The sequence below is a fragment of the Salvelinus alpinus genome, chromosome 12 (genome assembly GCF_045679555.1).
Source record: "Salvelinus alpinus chromosome 12, SLU_Salpinus.1, whole genome shotgun sequence".
In the NCBI taxonomy this organism is placed as follows: domain Eukaryota; kingdom Metazoa; phylum Chordata; class Actinopteri; order Salmoniformes; family Salmonidae; genus Salvelinus; species Salvelinus alpinus.
This window is the reverse complement of record NC_092097.1, coordinates 44,877,108-44,902,528: the sequence shown is the minus strand read 5'-3', so window position 1 is coordinate 44,902,528 and position 25,421 is coordinate 44,877,108. Positions and strand designations below refer to the sequence as shown.

Genomic DNA, 25,421 nt, shown 5'->3' with positions numbered 1-25,421 from the left:
CCACAACAGCTCAATAGGGATGAGATCCGGTGACAGTGCTGGCCACTCCATTATAGACAGAATACCAGCTGACTGCTTCTTCCCTAAATAGTTCTTGCATAGTTTGGAGCTATGCTTTGGGTCATTGTCCTGTTATAGGAGGAAATTGGTTCCAATTAAACGCCGTCCACAGGGTATGGCATTGCAAAATGGAGTGATAGCCTTCCTTCTTCAAGATCCCTTTAACCCTGTACAAATCTCCCACTTAACCACCACCAATGCATCCCCAGACCATGCTTGACAAATGGCGTCAAGCACTCCTCCAGCATCTTTTCATTTTTTTCTGCTTCTCACAAATGTTGTTCTTTGTGATCCGAACACCTCAAACTTAGATTCGTCTGTCCTTAACACTTTTTTCCACAATCTTCTTCTGTCCAGTGTCTGTGATCTTTTGGCCATCTTAATCATTTCTTTTTATTGGCCAGTCTCAGATATGGCTTTTTATTTGCAACTTTGCCTAGAAGGCCAGCATCCCGGATTCACCTTTTCACTATTGACGTTGAGACTGGTGTTTTGCGGGTACTATTTAATGAAGCTGCCAGTTGGGGACTTGTGAGACGTCTGTTTCTCAAACTAGACACTCTAATGTACTTGTCCTCTTGCTCAGTTGTGCACCGGGGCCTCTCACTCCTCTTTCTATTCTGGTTAGAGACAGTTTGCGCTGTTCTGTGAAGGGAGCGTTAAAATATATGGGGAAAAAACAAAGAACACGCCTCTGGTTTGTTTTGTACTCAATGCGTGCACCCAGAGCTACGTATTTAGACGTAAAGGGTTAATCTGGGGCAAACGCAATAAACATGCCGTAGTTTAATAAAATGTATTAAACTACGGCATCAATAGTCTTTATTTACACTTGTAAATGAAAGCAATTCTTATTGAACTGAGGATATAAAGGTTAAATAAAACATATATTATTGAATGCTGGTTGGGGAGTAACGGATTACATGTAAATCCTTACATGTAAGGGATTACAAAAAACTGTAATCCGTTACGTTACCAGCAAAAATATTGTGATCAGATTACAGATACTTTTGAAAAACTAGATGATTACTTCGAGGATTACTTTGAAATTCAGAAAATATGTTTGTGAAAAAAATCTTTGACAAATCTTTATTTTCTCAATGACATTCAAATCAGCATAGAAAAAGGCACAATTTAAAGCTCTGGGTGCACGCATGCCCCAGATTAACCCTTTACGTCTAAAGCTCTGGGTGCACGCATTGAGTACAAAACAAACCAGAGGCGTGTTCTTTGCTTTTTCCCCATATATTTTAATTGGTTATTCGAATGATTGACTTGCGTCTTCTTCCATTCATAGAATCGTGTGCGCAGCGCTTGAAGTAGGAAGTGTCACTTAATAATTTTTCGGGAACTCCGTCTGCCAGGTAAGATAAAATCAACAGAATCGTTACTTTAGCGTTGTTTAAGAGTTCCAAAATGTCAATAGAACGTTGATGTGTGAGATAATCATACGTTGATATGTTATAAAGTTTTGTTTTGTAAAGTGAACCTAATAGTTGCTATTTCAGCCAGCCGCGTCGCTGGCAGGCTGGGTCGATCCTGTTGTTATCCAGAATATGAATTCCCTGACAACTATCTAAATTAGCTATAATGGCTGGCTAGCTGGTAGCCCACCACCAACTGCTTTTAGCTACGCAACTGGTTTGAAAACGATAGATAGTTACCCAATGTAATTTGTTTTAAACACGCAGACTGCCAGGCTAAGTGTCTGGATGTTCATCATTATAAAAATAATAAATTAATCATAATTTGGAAGCGCAGTTTGTTTGTCTGACTGACTAGTTACTATAGCTAGTTAGCACAGCCACAATGTCATTTATTATTGGAATATTATGGCTACATTTACACAGGCAGCCCAATTCTGATATTTTTCCCCACAAATTGGTCTTTTCACAAATCAGATAAGATATTTTGCCAACAATGGGCAAACAAATCAGAATTGGGCTGCCTGCCTCTCAAGGTAAATTCTGTTCACGACATCTGACGTTCTCCTCCAGTTAGGCATGTCACAGTTTTTGTCCAAATAATGCCTTGTTTGAAATCTGACCCATCCCTTAAATGAATAAACTCACTATGGAGGGAGTGAGGATTTTGGCATCAAATTTGATGCTAATAGATCATGTGACCATGGCAAATTCCACCTACACCTGTTTTACAGGTCATGTCATGTGATGGCCATTATTTGCTCCACATCAGGGGCATGCTGGTAGCACATATGTCAGAGGTACACACACAGTAAGTGGATGACATTTTAACAGATGGGATGAGTCTTTATTTTTTTGCCTCTGGGCTTGTTTGCCTTTGAATTATCTCTACCACTTAGGCTAATCTGAATGAATGGCTATGATGCATGCCGTGGCTAAGAAGCATGTTGTAGCCTGTCTGACACATCAGGACATGTAGGAATCGCACGCTTTGTCTAACGCTTGAAAGGATCAGCAGCAAAGTCACAAGACATTTGCATACCGGCCATGCATAGTGATCTGAGAAGCCTTACTGCAGTAGTACTACAGTTCAACTAGCTTAATCATGGATGGACGTCTAAATGTAAAATAATAGGTCTACTCTTGGTTTGTAAGAAATTTATCAAATGTCAGTTTTCCCACACTCCCATACTCAATTTGCTCTACCTCCATTTTAGCCATCGTGGGCTTTGTGTCCAGACTCCATTTTACTACTGACCGCGCGTATTATTTTACAAAGTAGCCTAATGTATCACAAAAATCATCAACCGCAACTAGAAAAGCCTGAAATGGCAAAGAGAAGAACACAATCACACCACCATCGCTGTAGCCCAGGAGCTTTCCAGTGGTCCTGCCTACTTTTCTAGAAGCAGCATGGTTAGATTATTCAGTCAATTGCACTGTGTGGACCTCTACTCACACCATACATTCTCCCTCACCCCCTTGTGAAGTGTGCACCAACTCAACTTTTTGTGTTCAGTTCGTCTGTGAACATTGTGAGGAGGATATCCCTTCATGTTCCCAAAAGTACGGCCTTCAAGTCATCAATAGAAACTGATTGACTGTTGATAAAACAGTAGGGTTTATTCAAGTGTTGATGTTGAGTCATGGTTGCTCCTGGGCTACAGCGATGATGGTGTGATTGTGTTCTTCTCTTTGCTATTTCAGGCTTTTCTAGTTGCGGTTGATACATTTTTGTGATGCATGAGGCTACAGTGATTGGTCAACAATAGGGATTCTTCAATAAAGGTGAGTTGGTGCACACTTCACAAGGGGGTGAGGGAGAATGTATGGTGTGAGTAGAGGTCCACACAGTGCAATTGACTGAATAATCTAACCATGCTGCTTCTAGAAAAGTAGGCAGGACCACTGGAAAGCTCCTGGGCTACAGCGATGGTGGTGTGATTGTGTTCTTCTCTTTGCCATTTCAGGCTTTTCTAGTTGCGGTTGATGATTTTTGTGATACATTAGGCTACAGTGATTGTTCAACAGTAGGGATTCTCAATTAAGTATTTGTTGTCCTTCAACAAGAGACAACTTGTTTTCGTGCAAATCTTTTCATTGAGAAATACTGCACCAAACATCTTAGTTAGATGTAAAATTGTACGACTAAGATGTTCTCAGAAAAAACATCAAAACTAATGAGAGATTCCTTGAGTTAACTTAGATTAATTCTGACTTTTGAGGAAGCGTACACTGCCTACGGCATCTCAAAATGGACAAAAGGTACTCTTGCCGCTTTTTTTCTTGTTTTTCATGCAAAGGTCTTTTAAGGGAGTATACGAGCACACTTGTTCGGTTCCGAACTGAAGCATACTGACGCCTTTAGCCTTCTAAATGTTCTCTTTCTTCGAGGCTTTCATTCTAATAGGCTAGCCTGATAACTGTGTTGATCATCAGAATGAAGCTAGAACAGCCTGATTGCCTCGGTCTTCCTGTTTTGATCGTTTTTGTTATTTAGGTTTGTGGGGATTCTTCTAAACTTATATGCAAATATAAGAGTTCCTAATATTGAGTTCCTTTTGCCCTCAGAACAGCCTCAATTCATCGGGCAAGGTGTCAAGTGTTCCACAGGGATGCTGGCCCCATGTTGACTCCAATGCTTCCCACAGTTGGGTCAAGTTGGCTAATGTCCTTTGGTTGGTGGACAATTCTTGATACACATGGCAATTGATCAGAAGGAAAAACCCAGCAGCATTGCAGTTCTTGACACAAAACCGGTGCGCCTGGCACCTACTACCATACCCCATTCAAAGGCACTTACATGTTCTGATTTGTCCATTCACCCTCTGAATGGCACACATGGACAATCCATGTCTCATGGCTTAAAAATCCTTCTTTAACCGATCTCCTCCCCTTCATCTAAACTGATTTTTGAAGTGGATTTAACAAGTGACGTCAATAAGGGATCATAGCTTTCACCTGGTTAGTCTATGTCATGGAAAGACCAGGTGTTCCTAATGTTTTGTACTTTCAGTGTATGTAAATATTCTGCTTTGCCAACAAACTTGGATGATACTAGGGTATATTATATATCTCAAATCAATAAGATTGGTAAAGAATTGTGTAAACATAGGACAAGAATTACCCCTTGACCTGCTCTCTCCCCTCCAGTCCCAGACCATGAACTATGTGGGGCAGCTGGCGGAGACTGTGTTTGTGACGGTCAAAGAACTATACCGGGGCCTGAACCCAGCCACGCTCACGGGGGCCATCGATGTCATCGTGGTGCGTCAGCCCGACGGCAGCCTCCAGTGCTCTCCGTTCCATGTGCGCTTTGGCAAGCTGGGGGTGCTACGCTCCAAGGAGAAAGTGGTGAGTATGAAGAAGATTGGAGTGTGTGGTGATGTCTACAAATGGAGGGTGCATGTACTGTATATAAGCGGATAGTCTCTCACACACACACTGCCTGTGACCGTGTGTTGCAGGTGGACATCGAGATCAATGGGGAGCCAGTTCACCTGCAAATGAAACTGGGGGACAATGGAGAAGCTTTTTTTGTGGAGGAAAATGAGGATTTTGAGGTATGTTTTTAAACATTTTATTTTGACTATCTGATCCTATAGGTTTGTTCAGTCATGGAGTTGAATCTCTCTTTATAGTTGTGTTGAGCTAATAGGGAAGGTGACATGATGTAACCTATTTAGTTTCTTCTGTAGCTTATTGATGCTGTACAGTGCATTCGGAAAGTATTCAGACCCCTTTAATTTTTCCGTATTTTGTTACGTTACAGCCGTATTCTAAAATGGCTGAATTTTTATTTCCCCCCCCTTCATCAATCTACACACAATACCCCACAATGACAAAGCAAAAACAGGTTTTTAGAAATTTTAGCTAATTTATTACAAATATAAAACTGAATTATCACATTTTACATAAGTATTCAGACCCTTTACTCAGTACTTTGTTGTAGCACCTTTGGCAGCGATTACAACCTTGAGTCTTCTTGGGTATGACGCTACAAGCTTGGCACACCTGTATTTGGGGAGTTTCTTCCATTCGTCTCTCTAGATCCTCTCAAGCTCTGTCAGGCTGGATGGGGAGCGTCGTTGCACAGCTATTTTCAGTTCTCTCCAGAGATGTTCTATCGGGTTCAAGTCCAGGCTCTGGCTGGGCCACTAAAGGACATTCAGAGACTTGTTCTGAAACCACTCCTGCATTGTCATGGCTGTGTGCTTAGGGTCGTTGTCCTGTTGGAAGGTGAAACTTTGCTCCAGTCTGAGGTCCTGAGCGCTCAGCAACAGGTTTTCATCAACGATCTGTCTGTACTTTGCTCTGTTCATCTTTCCCTCGATCCTGACTAGTCTCCCAGTCCCTGCTGGTAAAAAACGTCCCCACAGCATGATGCTGCCATCACCATGCTTCACCGTAGGGATGGTGCCAGGTTTTCTCCAGATGTGATACTTGGCATTCAGGCCAAATAGTTCAATCTTGGTTTCATCAGACCAGAGAATCTTGTTTCTTATGGTCTGAGAGTTTTTAGTTGTCTTTTGGTAAACTCCAAGTGGGCTGTCATGTGCCTTTTACTGAGGAGTGGCTTCCGTCTGGCCACTCTACCATAAAGGCCTGATTGGTGGAGTACTGCAGAGATGATTGTCCTGCTGGAAGTTTTTCCCCTCCCCACAGAGGAACTCTGGAGCTCTGTCAGTCACCTCCCTGACCAAGGCCCTTCTCCCCCGATTGCTCAGTTTGGTGGTGCCAAACTTCGTCCATTTAATAAGGATGGAGGCCACTGTGTTTTTGGGGACCTTCAATGCTGCTGTGTTTTTGGTAACCTTCTCCAGATCTGTGCCCCGACACAATCCTGTCTCGGCGCTCTATGGACAATTCATTGGACCTCATGGCTTGGTTTTTGCTCTGACATTCACTGTCAACTGGGATCTTATATAGACAGGTGTGTGGACATGATTTGTAAAGGCAATCAATTGAATTGACCACAAGTGGACTCCAATCAAGTTGTAGAAACATCTGAGCTCAATTTGAGTCTCATAGCAAAGGGTCTGAATAATTATGTAAATAAGGTATTTCTGTTTTTTTATGATGAGGAACAACTTTGATTAATTTGAGAATAAGGCTGTAACGTAACAATGTGGAAAAAGTCAAGGGGTCTGAATACTTTCCCAATGCACTGTATGTGTAGCCTAGCAAGTACCTTTCTTTACCTTAGTTTGAAATGTGCATTTCCCCCACCCACCAACCAGTCCAGAGTGCCAGCCCACCTCTGCACGTCGCCCATCCACATAGAGCTGCTGGAGGTGGCTGAGGAAACCTTAGAGGGGCTCCCCAGTTCCGGAAGAACACGAAGGAAAAAGAGGCGGCGAGTACGCATACGCTCCGACTCCCACCTAAGAGAAGATGGTAGCTCCTCGTCCGACGAGAGGGAAAGAGAGAGGGAGCAGTCAGGAGAACAGGAGAGCCCCTCCAAAGAAGAGCCCAGCACGCCCATGATCGCTAGGTCACTATCAGGGTTGTTCCACGAATAGAGTACATTTTGGGTAGTGTAACAGGTGTCGTTTTAGAGTTCAGAAATCAGCATTTGAAACTTTTTCACCTGCATTTTATATTGAAAGTCACTTTTTGTTGCTTCGATAGAATGATCAGGGGCGTGCAACTATCATTTTCCTTCGCAGTAAATACATTGTTGCAACACATTTGGAAGGAAATAGCTTCATTCATCAGATGACAACAGAAGTTCCTTTGCAATTTGGCTAGCAGCCACAAAAGTAATTGAGCTTACAATGAAAAAGCAAGGTATGTTTTTGCCAAAACGATGCATATTTCGAATGTTTATCATAGAAAGAATGTAGCCAGCTACATTTCCAAATGTTTGCTTGAAATTAGTCTGGCATTTTACCCGAGAAAAGTAGGCTACACTGAGAAAAGTAGCTACACATCTCTTTGCTGATAGAATGCCCATTTGTGAATTCTCATCCGAGTGCAGCTGAAGCACAAAATTAGTCTGAGCAGAAATTACAATGAGATCTGCATTTACAAAACGCAGCAAGATATTTCATATGTGTTTTTATTTTTTGCGTGATAAACACGACCCTTGTGTAACTAAATTTTTTCGATTTTTATTGTCATAAAGAGCACACATTCAACTTAATAAAACATATATTTTTCCCATCTAAAAAAAAAATAACGGTTGAGTTTTTCCATCTTAAATCATCCATAAATAACCTTGTGACAGGGGGAATAGAAGCTTGTTGTGTGCAACAGGGAGAGCAATTGAATGCAAGCTTCACCAAAAGGTTTACATTTTAAAAGATTTCTAGACTATCTGTTAGTGCTCAGCGATGAACCGAAATGTCAGTTATGTTTTGATGTCTAATTGTCCAACTTCAGTTCAGTTGTTGTTTGAATTCCATTTAGCTCGTTACATTTTGTCCATTTCGTTCGCACGTTGCATTGCAGTTTCTCAGATAATGCCTAAACTGTGGGACATTGTAGGGAGTTGTAGTTTCCAACAGGCCAATGTTCTACATACAGTACCAGTCAAAAGTTTGGACACACCCATTCATATCATGTTTATTTATTTTTTTACTATTTTCTACATTGTAGAATAATAGTGAAGACATCAACTATGAAATCATACAGTAACCAAAAAAGTGTTCAACAAATCAAAATATATTTTACATTTGATATTCTTCAAAGTAGCCACCCTTAAAAAAAAATACAAAAAAATATGTTTAAAAAATACAATAGAAAAATAACAAATAATTAAAGGGCAACAATACAGGCTATATACAGGGGATACCAGTACAGAGTAAATGTGCGGGGGCACAGGTTAGTCAAGGTAAACGACAAATAAAACAAATGTAATATACACAACAACTGAAATATTTTAGTAATGTAAATAACTGATGGTTAAAAATTTATAAGCAGTCACTACTGTCATGGGACTTTTATATAATGGAAAACTTTTTGAATATTCAAACCGAGCCGACCTCACTACTATCTGTGGGTAACAGTTGACATGTTATGCTCGACGGGCTCAGTTTCCCACCACAAAACACCAGAAAATGGACAAAAAGATGACAACCAGCTGACCTGCTTTTACAGTATAATTTGATTCCATGTTCAATGTTTCTTTTGAAAATATAATTTTAAAAGGTATAATTTCACCATATTAAAAAGAGTTAAGTTCACATATCAGGGTTGACCTTAAAATGAGGGACCGAAGTAAAGTAATCACATGAAATAAATGATAATCTTCAGAAATGATTGTCAAAGCCAGAACGTAAGTAGGGCCTTACAATGATGGTGAAAACGTGGACAAATGGTGGCGATAAGTGGGTTAAGATCTTGCTAGAAGTCTGACAAACTAGAGGAGAGACAGATTTTTGGCAATTTAGCAAGTCTATTCATATTAAAAATCTAATTTATTGAATTTTACATGTGGTCTATAATAAAGGGCACTTAATGTAAGATAACAGGCTTTTTAAAATTAAATATTGGTGCACAAATTCTACTTAAAATATCAAAGGGATGCAAAATGTACTCTTTGTTGAACAACCATTCAACTACAATCTGAAAACATTAATTCCTTTGGTTTTAAAATTACTATTCTATCGGTTTCATTGTGCCGTCCAAGCTAAATCAGGTATACCTTGAATGTTAGGTGGAAGGCGAATACATATTCAACCCAGGTCTAATTGTTAGATTTAGCATCCGGTATGTGGCTTTGAGTGATCAGCTTTAGTGTTCTGATACCCTGTGGCTGACTTTAAAAAATAAATACAATTTGTCTCCCTAACAGTAAGTCTGTGTACTTCTCGCTGTCCGAGGAGCCGCATGAAGAGTTGGTGGCCGTGCAGACCAGGGACGTCCACCCTCACTCTGATGGAGAGTGGTCCCCCTCAGAGAGGTCAGACAATCAATCAATCAAATGTATTTTATAAATCCCTTTTTACATTAGCAGTTGTCACAGTGCTTTACAGATACCCAGCCTAAACTCCCAAAGAGCAAGCAATGCAGGCAGAAGCACCGTGGCCACGCTAAACTCCCTAGAAAGCACGAACTAAGGAAAAAACCTGGAGAGGAACCAGGCTCTGAGTGGCCATTCCTCTTCTGGCTGTACCGATTAGAGATTTAAGAGTACATTTGGACATTAAGGCCAGACAACAGGTCAGGCAATTTACCTGCACTTTAAGGGGCAGTTTCCTGGACACAGATTAAGCCTAATCCCAGACCCTAAAAAAATTCTCCAATGAGTTTGCTTTTTGATCCAGGACTAGGATAGTCTAATCTGTGTCCTAGAAACCGCCCCTGGTAGTCAGTTAAAATAAGTTTGTATTTTCATTCTCTTTTACTGTCTGTCCCCCTCTTTCTCCAGTTTATGAACCCTCTCTGTCACTTTTTCCCTCTTGTCTTTTTTTCTCCTGCTCTCTCTAATTAGGAAAAACACTCACACATCTGAGGTTAATTGTTGCAGGTGTGTGGGAATTATTTGGAACTATTGTTGAAATAAGAAAAAAAACCTGCACGCTCCGCTTGCCGCTATCAGTTGTTTATCTAGCTTAGGTTTACGTATGCATGACCTTCGTCAGAGCCTTCTGAGAGCTTCTTCTGCCCCCCCATCTCCTTCTGTCTCTCTTTTTCAACAGTTTCTCTCTCTCTTTCCTTCAATTAATTAGCCTCTCTCTGTGTCTTCTATTTCCAGTGTGTTCTATAGTCGTCCTTCCTCCCCCAAGAGTGACTCTGAGCTACTGGTGAAGCCTCCGGAGTCTTCAGGGCCTCAGATGCAGTGGAACTGGGGTGGCTTTCCTGAGGTATAACATAACAGGGCATATTGAGGCCATAACTGGGTGTACAGGTGTCATAACAGGACATATGGGTAGCATAACACGTCATAATGGGACATAGAGGTCATAACAGGGAGTACAGGTGACATAAAATGAAATTAGGGATGTAACAATTCACTGATGGGCATCCATCCCCGGTTCAAAAGTGGCATGAATTGGTATGAAAATTATTGCATACATCATGAACCGCCGCTTCACTAATGTTTTTCTATCTCATATAATTGTACCAATACAAAAATATCTAATATTTTGTGACTGAGTTGATGTGTCCTCTCCTTCAGTAGCCTAACTAACTACGCATGTAAATGTGTATGAGTCTGATAACAACTGTGCATACAGAGTGCAGCTGCTCACGCCAACCAGAGCCTTCCTGATCTAATATTCTTAGCATCTTGAGCATTCAAATGTTTGTAAAATGGCTTTCGCTATGTCAAATCATAGGCTTCATTATTTGGGTGACAACCAATGTTATTTGCTTGGTCATTGTTACCAAATACACTGTAGAAAATCGTTTTACCGACAGAGTTGTGTAGGCTACCGGCGTGGTCACAACTCACTCCTGCTGATTGGGGCTTTTCGATTGCCAGGTTCACCATAGGAAATGATGAAGGTAGTTTTGCTTTTATTTATTTTTTTCATTTTTACATGGACAGGGTAAAGTTGTAATTTCTGCTGTACTTATTTTGAGCTGCACTGTAGGCCTATGGTCTGAGCGGGAGTCGGAGTAGAGCAGCTCTCAAAGTTCTAAACATTTCTTGTCATTTGCAGATGCTCTTATCCAGAGTGACTTAGACAGGAGCAATTAGGGTTAAGTGCCTTGCTGAAGGTCACATTGACAGATTTTTTTCACCAAGTCTGCTCATGGGATTCAACACTCTTAACCGATAGGCTACCTACCGCCCCAAATGGTCAAAACCATTCGCTTTTAAGACTGGGGTGAAATCCAAAGCTGTTCTATATGAATTGCTCATTTCTACAGATAAATATTGACATATTACTCGCGCCCCCAAAAATGTGCTGCTAAAATGCCAAGTTAATTGGTGGGTGATGGAGATCCCCCCCTCTCACACACTCACACAGTACAGTCGTTCCAGTACTGTATCAGAGCCCATGTATCTAGATGCGAATCGAATCGTGCTTGAAAGGCACATCCCTACATGACATAGAATTGACATAACTGGACATACAGGTGTCATAAAAAGTTTGTTCAGTAGCTCCATCACCACACTGCTTTGTTTTCCCTGCTCCCTCTAGATGTGTCCAACGGAGAGAGGGAGGGTGGAGGTGCAGCATGTCTCCGCTGGCATCCACTGCTCGGACAGCTCCCACTTCCGCACCATCCAGCGGCAGGACTCCTTCGACATGGGCCTGGAGCCCGGGGTCAGCTTTGTCCAGCTTTGTCCAAGCAGTAGCGTGACGGTGGTGGTCAGGCCCACGCCCAGGACCGGACCAGCGGTCCAACCCACAGAAAGTTCCTGCATAGACCTGGCGAGAGCCTCCAATATGACCCACTCCACCCCGAATCACCACACCTCAGAGCTCTTCTCAGAACCGCTAACATTGGCATCGTTAGTGATGGCTAGCATAGAATCGCCCCAAGCCCCAGGGCCTAGAAAAACAAAAACGCAGCCACAAGTAGAGACCCAGCAGGCAGGGGATGAAGTAGCCGAGGAGTCCCCATCCAACCCGGAGCTGGAAGACTCCAGAAACTCCCTGGCTAACACAATTAGCATGGCCAATGTAGACAACACTGATAGACAAGCTAGCGAAGAAAGCACAGCAAATGTTGAATGTGTAGCTAACAACATTGTTAGCCAAGTTGAAAACTGTATAGACACACATATCCCATCCATAAAAGGTAGCAAAGCTGGCACAATCAGCGCAGACAGGCTAGCTAGCGACAGCACAGCTGCTTTAGCTAACAAGGCTAGTTTGGCTAACACAACTAGCTATGCCAGTGCAGCTAACTTAGGTCTCATTGCCACAGAGTATCTGGGTAGCAGAGCACAACCAGAACAGCACAGTGCCTTTCCAGAACCCAATGGACAAGGGACAGAAGTTGTCTTGAGTGAGGGTGACAGCGGGATTGAGCCCTGCACCGAGGGAGGGGAGGAGACAGAGAACGGCTCTGCAATGACGGACAAAGCCACAGACGGCTCCCTGACCAATCAGGCTGCAGAGAGTGTCGGAGTGACAGACTTGTTAGCCACTGAGGCTCTGGGGGAGGAGCAGTCTAGCTCAGCAGAGCACCAGGACAAGAAGAAAGGTGAGAAACCGATCTCGTCTCAATCCCTAAACCCTGGGCACACATCCTGTAGATCTGAGAGGATTTGACAGGTATACGCATTATAATAATATCTTCAAGAGGATTTGAGTGTTGGTTTTGACATGACATTGAATTGTGTGGTCTGTCTCTGCTGCTGTGCTGTGTGAACACAGGTAAACGCAGTCAGCACCTTGGACCCTCCGACATCTACCTGGATGACTTGTCTAACCTGGACCCAGAGGTGGCAGCTCTCTACTTCCCACCTAAAAAGTAAAGGGCTCCCAGCTCTCCTTCCGTCCGTCCTTCCTTTTCTTCCTCAATAGCATGCAGCGAATTCATATTAGATGAAAAGTCGAAACAAGTATGACATCCTAGCATTTAAAGTGCAGGTTGGCATTTATTGTAATGCATCTTGCACTGGAGGCAGCTCTGCAAAGTCAGAAAATCAGATTTTAAACTTAACCACACTACTAACCCTAAAGCCTAACCCTAACCAAGACCAAAAAAGCTCCTTTTTGTTTTCAGGAATTTATATAGCCAATTTTGACTTTGCTGGCCCATCTAGTGAAAATTGCTCAGTTCTGCCTCCAGGGCAAGATTCATGACAGTGAACGTCAACCTGCGTTTAACCCTTGTCCAACAATTCTCTCTCACACCCCCCACCCCGTGGAAATCAAATAATAAAATCTCCATTAAGAATCCATTTGCTTAAGCTAGAGTTAAGCTGAATCTGTTATTCAGTGCATTTCTATTGGCTAATAGCAGTAATGCAAAATTCAATGTTCCCTCTAGACCAGGGGTGTCAAACTCAAATACCCAGTGGGCCAAAATGTAAAACCTGAACAAAGTCGCGGGCCAACATTGAACAAATTAACCTTTTAATATGGACCCAAACAAGTTTTGCTTTAACATTGAATATGGAACAAGCATCGCTTATTACCATACAATATATAATTTAATAGTGGAGACATGCAAATTCGAATTTCAAATGAAAAAACACATCAATGGCATTCATTTATTAAATAAATAAAATGTAAATAAAAATCGTATGCCTCTTTTCTATTTGCAGCCTTCTGATTTAAATACCAAAATAAACTTTTTCCACTGGCTAATAATTTTACAAATAAAATGATAATAAATCAATCAACCATTCAAGCCCATGCCTTGTAGCAAGAAAAAGTGCACAAAGAAAACGTTAATTATTGCACACTGATCTAATCTGATGTGCCCAAGCCAGCACTTTGTGATGTGGCTTTTTTGAACATATTCTGTTGTGAAACCAAACTTCTTTTCATCTCCTCTACTTTCTGGCTCCTTTGAGTCATGTCCAGGTCCTTGTATTTGTCAATGGTGTTTCGTTTCATAGTGTCGTCTAATGTTGTACTCCTTACTTACAGCCACGTTGACTCCACAAACAAGACAAACAGGTTTGTCTTTTACATATGTAAACAGATATTCTGCCTCCCACTTGTTCAGAAAGCTCCTGTTTTCTGCCTTTCTTTTCGCCATTTTTGGGAAGGGATAGCGCGCTGACAGTTGTAGCGTCTATGTTGCTATGACTACTGTCACAGAGGAGAGGGCGTTTCTGGGTCCTGTCCTGATTGGCGCGCGAAAACAACAGCAGAGCATTATGGGATTCGTAGTATTAGCGGTGAATGCGCTGTATAATACCGGCGGGCCAGCTCTAGTAGTAATTTGGTATTGTCTCGCGGGCCAAATATAATTACCCCGCGGGCCAAATTTGGAGTTTGACACCCATGCTCTAGACGGTTAAAGCATACAAAATATTTAATGTCACATTATCTAACTTTCTATTTTTGTATACCCAAAATGCCTACTATTTAGAATGCAAGTACAGGTTTTTGGACACGGCCAGTGAGCTTACATGGTAGGTGAGTGCATGGATTTTAACATGGAGCTACTTAAAGTTAGAACAGACATTTATCAACTGGGGTTTTCATGCCCCACAGAATTATTTTTGGTATTTCCCATGGAATGGAGGTCAACAGGCAATGGATTTCATAATATGTAGCTCAAAATATGTCAAATTTCCCCCACTTCTGTCTAGGTATGAGCCAAGTTCCCAGTTGGCATGACTTCCGCATTCCACACTTACTCAGTGTCAAGGATGACACAAATCAGTTAACTCTGTGTATAATGTAGCAGGATGCGTTCCCTAATCAGATCATGAGTAATGTTATCTTAGGCTTGACTGTGTCCTCACAAGGCAGGTCACACTGGTAGGGACTCACATGGACATCAGCAGACATAAGATATCATAGACTGTATCACATCCTATACCAAATCAATAGTCATTTCTGAGTGTTTCTCAAAGTTGGAACCAATTGATCCCACTCCTGAATAGCACCTGATAAATGCAACAGCGTGGAAGTTTCTATTCCCTCATAGTGATGAAATATTAGTGTTAGATTATCCATTATGTACATGGAATCAGCATGGGGATCAATTCCATTTCAACTCAGGCAATTCACTTCTCAAGTAAATACGTAAAAGGCATAGTGGTAGAAGATTTTGCTAATGGTTCTGCCTCTCCACTCAGTGAGGCAGAAGGATGCTCACGGCTCGGTGCGGAGGAAGGGTCCGGTTCTGGTAACCAGTCTCCCCAGTCGGTGGGCAGTGGTGCCATGGACAGCGGCACAGAGTACCTGTCCGACTCTACCACCAACCACATGGACGTTAGCATGTCCCTTTGCGGTCGCACCGGCCACACCAGTCAAATCAACAAAGGTGTGTGTGTGTACAGATGTAGGATCCTAATTTGATCACCCTGTTGCAGAAGAACTTTCCTGCAATGTCTATTTCTGTGCAGCTGTGTATGTGTCCGATGGAAGGAACCACATCCGCTCACCATTAGCTGCTTCTAGTGATGATCTTTAACAAGTTAGAGAGAACAATGAAGACAGACTTTTTTTTAGTTGAAATATGAACACGTGGTAACCTATGCATTCTTACCCATTTCTAACAGTTGGATTGATGAGACTTTTTCATGACTTTCTCTATTGCCATTTGCCTCTGTTCCAGATCAGTTTATGGAGCACGTTGTGAACTACCAGGATTTGGTGAGCAACCCTGGAATCATCGAAGATCCAAACCTGGTTATCTGCATCAACTCAAAGTAAGTGTTAGAGTTGCATTTGGTAGTGTACAATACGTTGCTTGCTTGTGGTTCTGCCATCATATTTTAAATGTGTCTGTCCATTGACAAATTCATGTTTTTTTTGTGCTCTTTTAGGTATTATAACTGGGCAGTGGCTGCCCCTATGGTTCTGTCAATGCAAGTTTTTCAAAAGAATATACCAAAGGTATATCTCTAATCTCGACCCTTGTTCACTTCCCTTCATGGATTTGAAATTAAATGACGAGTATAAATAAATATGAAGAGAAGTTTCTCTCTGGCTCATACTTACTGTACACCAATGTATGGGGAGTAGTGTACGAGTGTACACTTCAGGAGGAAGTAGGGACAGTGGTGACAGGTGTGCTATATGATCTTTAACCTTGTACTGTATGTAGAGTGCCATTGACCAGCTGGTGAAGGACAAGATGCCCAAAAAGTCTGGCCGCTGGTGGTTCTCCTGGAGGAGGAAGGACATGGACACTAACTCAAACCAGGTAGCCTATCACAGGGTTTTTCAATCCATGCTAGGGTTGTGTTCAGTAGGCACAAAACGGAAGAAAAAAGGAAGGTACTATCTGAATCTTTTTTGTTTTCAGTTGCAACATGTTTTGCTAGGGTGTCACTTAATTAACACGACCCAGGTTTTCTGGGAACCCCCAGCCATTACACATGTTGTTCCTGTCCAGCACACCTTATAATTAACATTTTAGTCAGTTTGGAATTTCATGAATCAATTAAGCAATAAGGCACAAAAGGCTGTGCTATATCATGAATATAGTCACAGATAAATGCTGTTGAGAGAAATTCAAGAGAAGGTTCGGACAGCATCGTGGACATGATGATATTCTTATGGCGGCGCAGTGATACCGCTGAAGGAACTGTTAGCAGGCATAGGTGTGCCAATTACAGCAAATACGCCACAGCTTTGAACACTGCTCGTCCAATCAGCATCCAGGATCCAAACTACCCGTTTTATAATGAAGGATAATGTTAAAGAGCTGCCTAACAACAACATGTTTCTTTGTCTTTCCCTACGGCAGACTGGAGAGAACTCTAAGCAGGACCAAGAGGAGGCACAGACCAAGTATGATGTCTCAACCTCTGTGTCTGTCACTGGTCCCTCAACAACCATACTGTGAGTGATTACACACAGACACACACTGTTCCTCATGCGTAACGCATATGACCGATTTGTAGTTTATTTTAGCTGATGGACTAGTAATTCTGCCATATGTGACTTTTCAGGGCGACTCTGGATGACCTGACTAGTGACGAGGAGGCGGGCCTAGGCAGAGTGGGCAACCTATCATCAGAGACCATAGAGACCATAAACACTGCCCAGTGTTTTAGCCAAATGTACCGCAAGTCCCTACGCCTCACCTCCGAACAGATAGTACGTCATCACTGCCACACACACACCAGTCATTTTTCTGCCATTTGATATCCTTGGGCGGGCTGCTTAAGCAATTTTTTGAATCGCCTAAGTCCATTCCTTTTTTGGGATCGAAAAATGTTTTCCCTGTAAACTTAAATGACTGAAACCCGATATACAGTGCTGTGAAAAAGTATTTGTCCCCGGAGCAGAATTCATGGTTCCTTCTATTAAGCCAAGTCGTCCAGGTCCTGAGGCAGCAAAGCATCCCCAAATTAACACACTACAACCACCATGCTTGACTGTTGGTATAAGGTTCTTACTGTGGAATGTAGTGTTTGATTTTCGTCAGGCATAATGGGACCCATGTCGTCCAAAAAGTTATTATTTTGACTAATCTGTCTATAGAATTCTTCCGAGAGTCTTGATGATCATCCAGGTTATTTTTGTCAAACTTGAGTCAACTTTTTGGTCAAGCATGGTGGTGGTAGTTTGCCGGTTTGGGGATTATTTGTTGCCTCAGGACCTGGACAGCTTGCCTTAATAGAAGGAACCATGAATTCTGCTCTGTATCAGACAATTCTACAGGAGAATGTCAGGCCATCCATGTGTGAGCTGAAGCACAGCTGGAACATGCAACAAGACAGACAGTGATCCAAAACACACAATCAAGTCAACATTAAATGGTTAAAACTACACATTTTTTGTTTTGGAATGGCCTAGTCAAAGTCCAGAACTAATCCCAATTGAGATGTTGCAGTTCATGCTTGAAAACCAACACATTTCGTTGAGTTAAAGCAATTCTGCATACAAGAGTGGGCCAACATTCTTCCACAGCGACGTGAAAGACTGATCAACAACTACAGGAAGCATTTGGTTGCTGTCATTGAGTGTAAGGGGCAATTACTTTTTTTACACAGGGGAATCGGGTGTTGAATAACTTTGTTAATTAAATAAAATACTTTTTTTATTTGTAAGCTCTGGTTCCCTTTATCTAATATTAGGTTTTGTTTGAAGATCCAATTTAGCATTCTGTAGCAAAAATAGAGAATCAGAAAGGGGGCAAATACTTTTTCACAGCACTAACTTGTATAGAAAAGGTAATGGACCAACAGTACCAGTCAAACGTTTGGACACACCTACTCATTCAAGTTTTTATTTTTAAACTATTTTCTATATTGTAGAATAATAGTGAACACATCAACTATGAAATAGCACACATGGAATCATGTAGTAACCAAAAAAGTGTTAAACAAATCTAATTTAGCTATTTTATATTTGAGATACTTCAAAGTAGCCACCCTTTGCCTTGATGACAGCTTTGCACACTCTTGGCATTCTCCCAACAAGCTTCACATGGAATGCTTTTCGAACAGAGTTCCCACATATGCTGAGCACTTGTTGGCTACTTTTCCTTCACTCTGCAGTCCAACTCATCCCAAACCATCTCAATTGGGTTGAGGTCGGGTGATTGTGGAGGCCAGGTCATCTGATGCAGCACTCCATCACTCTCCTTCTTGGTCAAATAGCCCTTACACAGCCTGGAGGTGTTGGGTCAGTGTCCTTCTGAAAAACAAATGATAGTCCCACTAAGCCCAAACCAGATGGGATGGCGTATCGCTGCAGAATGCTGTGGTAGCCATGCTGATTAAGTGTGCCTTCAATTCTAAATAGATCACTGACAGTGTCACCAGCAAACACCATCACCTCCATGCTTTACGGTGGGAACCACACATGCAGAGATCATCATTCACCTACTCTGCATTTCACAAAGACATGGCGGTTGGAACCAAAAACCTCAAATTTGGACTCCAGACCAAAGGACAGATTTCCACCGGTCTAATGTCCATTGCTCGTGTTTCTAGGCCCAAGAAAGTCTCTTCTTATTGTTGTCCTTTAGTAGTGGTGTATTTGCAGCAATTTGACCATGAAGGCCTGATTCACGCAGTCTCCTCTGAACATGTTGAGATTTGTCTGTTACTTGAACTCTGTGAAGCATTTATTTGGGCTGCAGTGTCTGAGGCTGTTAACTCTAATAAACGTATCCTCTGCAGCAGAGGTAACTCTGGGTCTCCCATTCCTGTGGCGGTCCTCATGAGAGCCAGTTTCATCATAGCGCTTGATGGTTTTTGTGACTGCACTTTCTAAGTTCTTGACATTGTCCGCATTGACTGACCTTCATGTCTTAAAGTAATGATGGACTGTCGTTTCTCTTTGCTTATTTGAGCTGTTCTTGCAATAATATGGACTTGGTCTATTACCAAATAGGGCTATCTTCTGTATACCACACCTCCCTTGTCAACTGATTGTCTCAAACTCATTAAGAAGGAAAGAAATTCCACAAATGAACTTTTAACAAGGCACAGCTGTTAATTGAAATGTGTTCCTGGTGACTACCTCATGAAGCTGGTTGAGAGAATGCCAAGAGCGTGCAAAGCTGTCATCCAGGCATAGGGTGGCTACTTTGAAGTATCTAAAATATATTGTTTGATTTATTTAACACTTTTTTTTTTGGTTACTGCATGATTCATAGTTTTGATGTCTTTACTACTATTCGACCAATGTAGAAAATATTTAAAATAAAGAAAAATCCTGGAATGAGGTGTCCAAACTTTTGAATGGGGGGTGTGTGTGTGTTTTGTTAACTAACAATCACAAAAATAAAAGTTAGACAGTCAGGAAGAATTGAACATTTGAAAAGCAATTTATTTAGCAGTACATTTTTTTGTTAAGTTTGAGCAAAATAACACAGCATTTGCCATGGCAAAATGCATAGAATTGTAGGAAATCACCTTTTTAAAACGGCCACATTCTTTCAGCTCCAGGGCAGAATATGTAGAATCGCAGGACATTTGCTTTAAAACTGCAAACATTTCTCAGGTCCATGGAGAAATGTGTAGAATTGCAGGAAATTGTCTTAAAAATGCTAAACGTTCTCTACACCGCCAAGATGGGGGGGCCTCTAAAATTTGGGCAAGGCAGACGAGCCGACTGTGCCCCCCTGCCACGCCCACCACCTAAGCCCGTTTGATCCAGAAAAAACCCTGCACACAGTCATACACACTGCCTCATAATCCCTACCCTGTGTTGTGATCAGGAGCGGTTGAAACTGCGTGAGGGGGCCAACAAGGTTATGTTCAGCGTAACCACTCAGTACCAGGGCACCTGTCGCTGCGAAGCCGCCATCTACCTGTGGAATTGGGACGACCACATCGTCATCTCAGACATCGATGGCACCATCACAAAGTGAGTGTGTGTTTGTGTGTATAAGAAAGGTACTACCCTGTGCTTTTAGAGACAGTTTAGCACCATCATGGCCCAGTATGATCCAATCTGTATGTACATGTGAATGTGTGTTCAATGCTATATGACCTCTCTCCTTGCCAATTACAGGTCTGATGCCCTGGGTCATATCTTACCTCAGCTGGGGAAAGACTGGACACACCACGGCATTGCCCGTCTCTACCACAAAATCCACCAGTAAGTCACACCAGGGTCCTGTTCAGTGGATGTCTAGATAGTCCCTCTCTTTTTCAGTCTGTTTTCTTCTGTTAGGTTCATAATGAACAAGATGCAGCTGTTCCCTCCACCATCAGTATTTACTGTGCATGTGTTGGTTCCAAAACTCTATTTTGAGCCAAAATGACAACATTGTGAAACAACACTTCCTGCTCTAAATGAATGTGCCATGATGTGCCTCTCATTGGAAGCCAGTGATAACTTACAAGATGCTTGTATCCAGTTGTTGCTTTATTATCAATGGGTAACCCCTCCTCCCTCTCGCGCTCCCTTCTAGAAACGGATACAAGTTCCTCTACTGTTCGGCGCGGGCCATCGGCATGGCTGACATCACCAAGGGCTACCTGCAGTGGGTGAACGACAAAGGCACCGTCCTCCCCAAGGGCCCCGTGCTGCTGGCCCCCAGCAGTTTCTTCTCTGCCCTGCACAGAGAGGTGGTAGAGAAGAAGCCGGAGGTGTTCAAGATCGCCTGCCTCACCGACATCCGAGACCTGTTCAACCCCCAGAGGAAGCCCTTCTATGCAGCCTTTGGCAACAGAACCAATGTGAGCCACACACAGTCACACACATACACAGGCCTTGTCCGATTCCCTGACTTGCGTTTTTAGTAGTAGGTGCTTTGGGAAAATATAACATTTTATAGGGGACGGGCTGTACCAAATGAACAAATGGCGGGAAACGACAAAATTATGCATTTGAGCCAAGTATGTTGATATTTTTTGCATACTGTATACCAAACATATATATTTTTGTACTTTTACCCCGTTTTCTCCCCAATTTCATGATATCCAATTGGTAGTTAGTCTTGTCCCATCGCTGCAACTCCCGTACGGACTCGGGAGAGGCGAAGGTCGAGACCCATGCGTCCTCCTGAAACACGACACTGCCAAGTCGCACTGCTTCTTGACGCACTGCTCGCTTAACCCGGAAGCCAGCCACGCCAATGTGTCGGAGGAAACACCGTACAACTCGCGACAGAAGTCAGCGTGCATGCACCGGCCCCGCCACAAGGAGTCGCTAGAGCGCAATGGAACAAGGACATCCCAGCCCGGCCAAACCCTTCCTAACCCGGACAACGCTTTGCCAATTGTGCACCGCCTCATGGGTCTCCTGGTTGCGGCCGACTGCGAGACAGCTTTGTATTGAACCCGTGTCTGTAGTGACGCCACTAGCACTGCGAGGCTGCACCACTCGGGAGGCCCACATTTTTACTAACCAGTACTTTCTAAATAGTATGTATTATGATTAGTACACAGTATGTAGTTTTAGTAGGTAAGACAGATTTCAGACACACACACACACCGCTGACTCACTGTCTGTGTTTGGCAATTGTTTCTCAGTCCGTTCCCTGGGGGATGGATTGAGTTTTTTTGTATTTTAAATAAACCTTGATTTAAGTGTTGTCTGGACTTTCCCAGGATGCCAATGCTTATAAGGAAGTGGGTGTCCCTGACACCAGGATCTTCACTGTGAACCCCAAGGGTGAGCTCATTCAGGAGAAGAACAAAGGGAGCAAGTCCTCGTAAGTACACTAGCCACAGAGGAGTGACAGTCATCAGTCCACTCCTCATAAGTGCACACTAAATACATACAGTACAGTTTTTGTCTTGATTTAATAATTATTTTATAAAATTTTTAAAATGCTCCTGATAACAGCATGTCTGTTCCAAGATGCTGAATAGATCAGACTCCTAATAATTACAGCTGAATTTATAGAGCTGTGATGGCTCCGGCACATTATTGTGTGTGTGTGTGTGTGCACCACAGGTACACTCACCTGAGCGAGCTGGTGGAGCACTTCTTCCCTATGATCTCTGAGGATGGGAGGTCGTCCTCCTTCGACTGCCCCGAGTTCAGTCACTTCTCCTACTGGAGAGAGCCCCTACCACCACTGGACCTGTCCACTCTGGATGAGACACACACACTCTCGCCACTGGACCTGTCCACTCTGGATTAGACACACATACACACACACACACTCGCCACTGGACCTGTCCACTCTGGATTAGACACACACACACACTCGCCACTGGACCTGTCCACTCTGGGTTAGACACACAGACACACTGTCTGGGGCGACAGGTAGCCTAGCCAAAAGGTTGCTGGATCAAATCCCCGAGCTGACAAGGTAAACATCTGTCGTTCTGCTCCTGAGCAAGCCAGTTAACCCACTGTTCCCCAGGCGCCGAAGACGTGGATGTTGATTAAGGCAGCCTTCCGCACCTCTCTGTTTCAGAGGGGTTGGGTTAAATGCAGAAGACACATTTCAGTTGAAGCCTTTCAGTTGTACAACTGACTAGACAACTGTACAACTGACTGGTTTTCCTTTCTATCTGTCCTTCTCTCTCATCACCCCTTTTCTCCCTTATTCGATCCCTTTCGGAGTTCAGAAATAGTTTTAATTAATAAGCATTGATGGCCTGGAATATTGTAGATGTGCAAGGTTCTCATTTAATATTCTCTGTTTTGTGTCGATTCATCTGATGCAATTAAAAACTAAAGTGTCTGGCTTTCAGCAGAGAGAAAAATGTACACATATGCACCGATGACACTGCATTTTACGCAACACTATATACTTCATATTATGCTATACTTGATTGTAAAAAGACCTACTGCACTGGCCATACCATATTGCCAATAACTAAATGATACTGGCGCAATGTGCATTTGTGCTGCTCAAGAATTCCAGTTCTATTTACATTTTAGTCGTTTAGCACGTGGTTTTCCAAACTTTTTCACTCAGGCCCACCTTTCCAGTATTTGGGAACATCCCAAATACTTTCCAGGTTTGAGTAAATTGACTGTTTGGGTAATTGAAATGGCCATGGTCTGAAACGGTGCCTTTTTGCTTATGATTTATAAGCTTTCATATTTAAAGGGATACTTAGGGATTTTATCTACTTCTCGATGGTCAGATAAACTCATGGATACAATTTGTATCTCTGCTTACAGTTTGAAGGAAGTTGCTAACTAGCACTAGCACACGTAGTCAGTTGACTGGATGTCTATTGGTATCTGCTAGTACTTCGACTTCCAAGTCATTGTGCTAATGCAAGTTAGTATTGGCTCACAAAACTACCTCTAACTTCCTTCATACTGGACACAGAGACAGAAGCTGTGTTCGAATACCCATACTACATACTTAATGAGTATATACTATTAGTTCATTTTAGTATACTGTAAACGAATGGTATTCTTTCAGTTGAGCGTACTAGCGCTTCCCCTGTCTACCGGAAGTTTTTTGCTGTTGCAATGCAACCTCTTGCTAGCTTGTTAGCATAACAAATTACTAGCGAGACATTTTAGGAGTAAATTCAATCTGGAGTGCCCGAGTGCGCTCTGAGCGTTCATAAATTCAGAGCGTTGTCAGGTTGTCCTTTCATAAATTCAGAGCGCACACTGGACACTGGCCCGTTCTGACCACGCAATGGCAGTCAAGCATCCAAGCTAACTTGCTAGCTACTTCCAGACACAAATGAAAGAACACCTCACTCTGACCATTTACTCGCCCTAGCAGAGCTGGTTAGGCTGTTTTTATGTCTTCCAGAGCGTTGGTGATTGTGCTGCTGGAAACAATTTAATTATGCTTTTTGCCGATGTTTACTGACAATGGCCATATTCAACTGGGGTTGAGCGTTAGTAAATTCATCAGTTATTCTGCGCTCTGCCACAGGTACACTCAGACGAGAGTGCTCTGGAATCAAATTGGATAGCCAGAGCGAATTTATGAACGCACAAATGTCCATTGTGAACGCACAATGACTATACGACTTAGCTAAACTAAGAATGACGGGAGTAATCAAGTCACTAAACGTTGGGTAGATAGTAAATATACTGGCAAGTTCGATGTATTAGTAGCCAACTAATGTTAGGTAGCTAGCTAACATACTGGTACATACTGCTGTAATGATATGCTATGCGCTTTGTAAGGATGGTGTAGCTAACAAATTGTCAGCCAACATAACGTAAGGTAACTTATTTGAAAAGTAATTACTTTATTACATTTCTCTTTCTTAACGTTTGTCATAATTAGTTAAACCAATGAATTTGTATCCGCTCTCGTTCGGCTGCTTATTTTCTTCAAATCTGAAAACGTTGAAGTCACGCCCATTTTCTGAATAATTACATTATAGGCCCTTAAGCACGGAAAGAGTGATCACTGCTTTTATACTTCGTATTTTGGCAAATGTGTGCGACCACCGGGAACTTTTGGCATAATAACTATATCCATACTATGACCAACAAGCATACTATAATAGTCTATTTACGTCACAAATAGTGCTGTTAGTATGAATATTCGAACACAGCTATAGACATGGTATCTACACGTTCATCGGATTCTTAAGAAGTAGATAAAGGGCCTCATTGCCAAAATGCCGAAGTATCCCTTTAATTAATTATATTTAGAAATATATATATTTTTTTGTCATCCTAAGTGATACCAATTACTCTATTTAGAGAGACATTGCATTGGACCCAAAGAGCCTTGTTATTTTCAAATGATCTACACTGAAGAAAATATAAACATAAAATGTAAAGTGTTGGTCCCATGTTTCATGAGCTGAAATAAAAGATCCCAGAAATGTTCCATGTGCGCAAGAAGCTTATTTCTCTCAAATTTGGTGAACTAATTTGTTTACATCCCTGTTAATTTGCATTTCTCCTTTGCCAAGATAACCCTTCCACCTGACAGGTGTGGCATATCAAGAAGCTAATTAAACAGCATGATCATTACACAGGTGCACCTTGTGCTGGGGACAATAAAAAGCCACTAATGTGCTATTTTCTTACACAACAC

General features: G+C 42.3%; 1 protein-coding gene across 4 annotated transcripts; it reads left to right on the top strand.

The window, feature by feature from the left end:
- The first annotated feature begins 1,298 nt into the window (after positions 1-1,298).
- On the top strand, positions 1,299-25,211 carry LOC139536215 (phosphatidate phosphatase LPIN2-like). Of its 4 annotated transcripts, XM_071336541.1 has the most exons (21): positions 1,338-1,424; positions 2,219-2,295; positions 3,192-3,272; positions 4,638-4,838; positions 4,952-5,047; positions 6,725-6,978; positions 9,283-9,390; positions 10,186-10,294; positions 11,582-12,593; positions 12,767-12,863; positions 15,154-15,341; positions 15,636-15,729; positions 15,847-15,916; positions 16,128-16,226; positions 16,773-16,867; positions 16,978-17,125; positions 20,202-20,350; positions 20,498-20,584; positions 20,901-21,168; positions 22,042-22,145; positions 22,391-25,211. In XM_071336541.1, the coding sequence occupies exons 4-21, from the start codon at positions 4,647-4,649 to the stop codon at positions 22,578-22,580; spliced, it is 3,360 nt and encodes a 1,119-aa protein (XP_071192642.1). In that variant the 5' UTR covers positions 1,338-1,424; positions 2,219-2,295; positions 3,192-3,272; positions 4,638-4,646; the 3' UTR covers positions 22,581-25,211. The 4 variants fall into 4 exon arrangements, with proteins under 4 accessions (XP_071192641.1, XP_071192643.1, XP_071192642.1 ...); XM_071336540.1 differs by lacking the exon at positions 2,219-2,295 and having other exon boundaries at positions 1,299-1,424; XM_071336544.1 differs by lacking the exon at positions 3,192-3,272.
- The last annotated feature ends 210 nt before the right edge of the window (positions 25,212-25,421 follow it).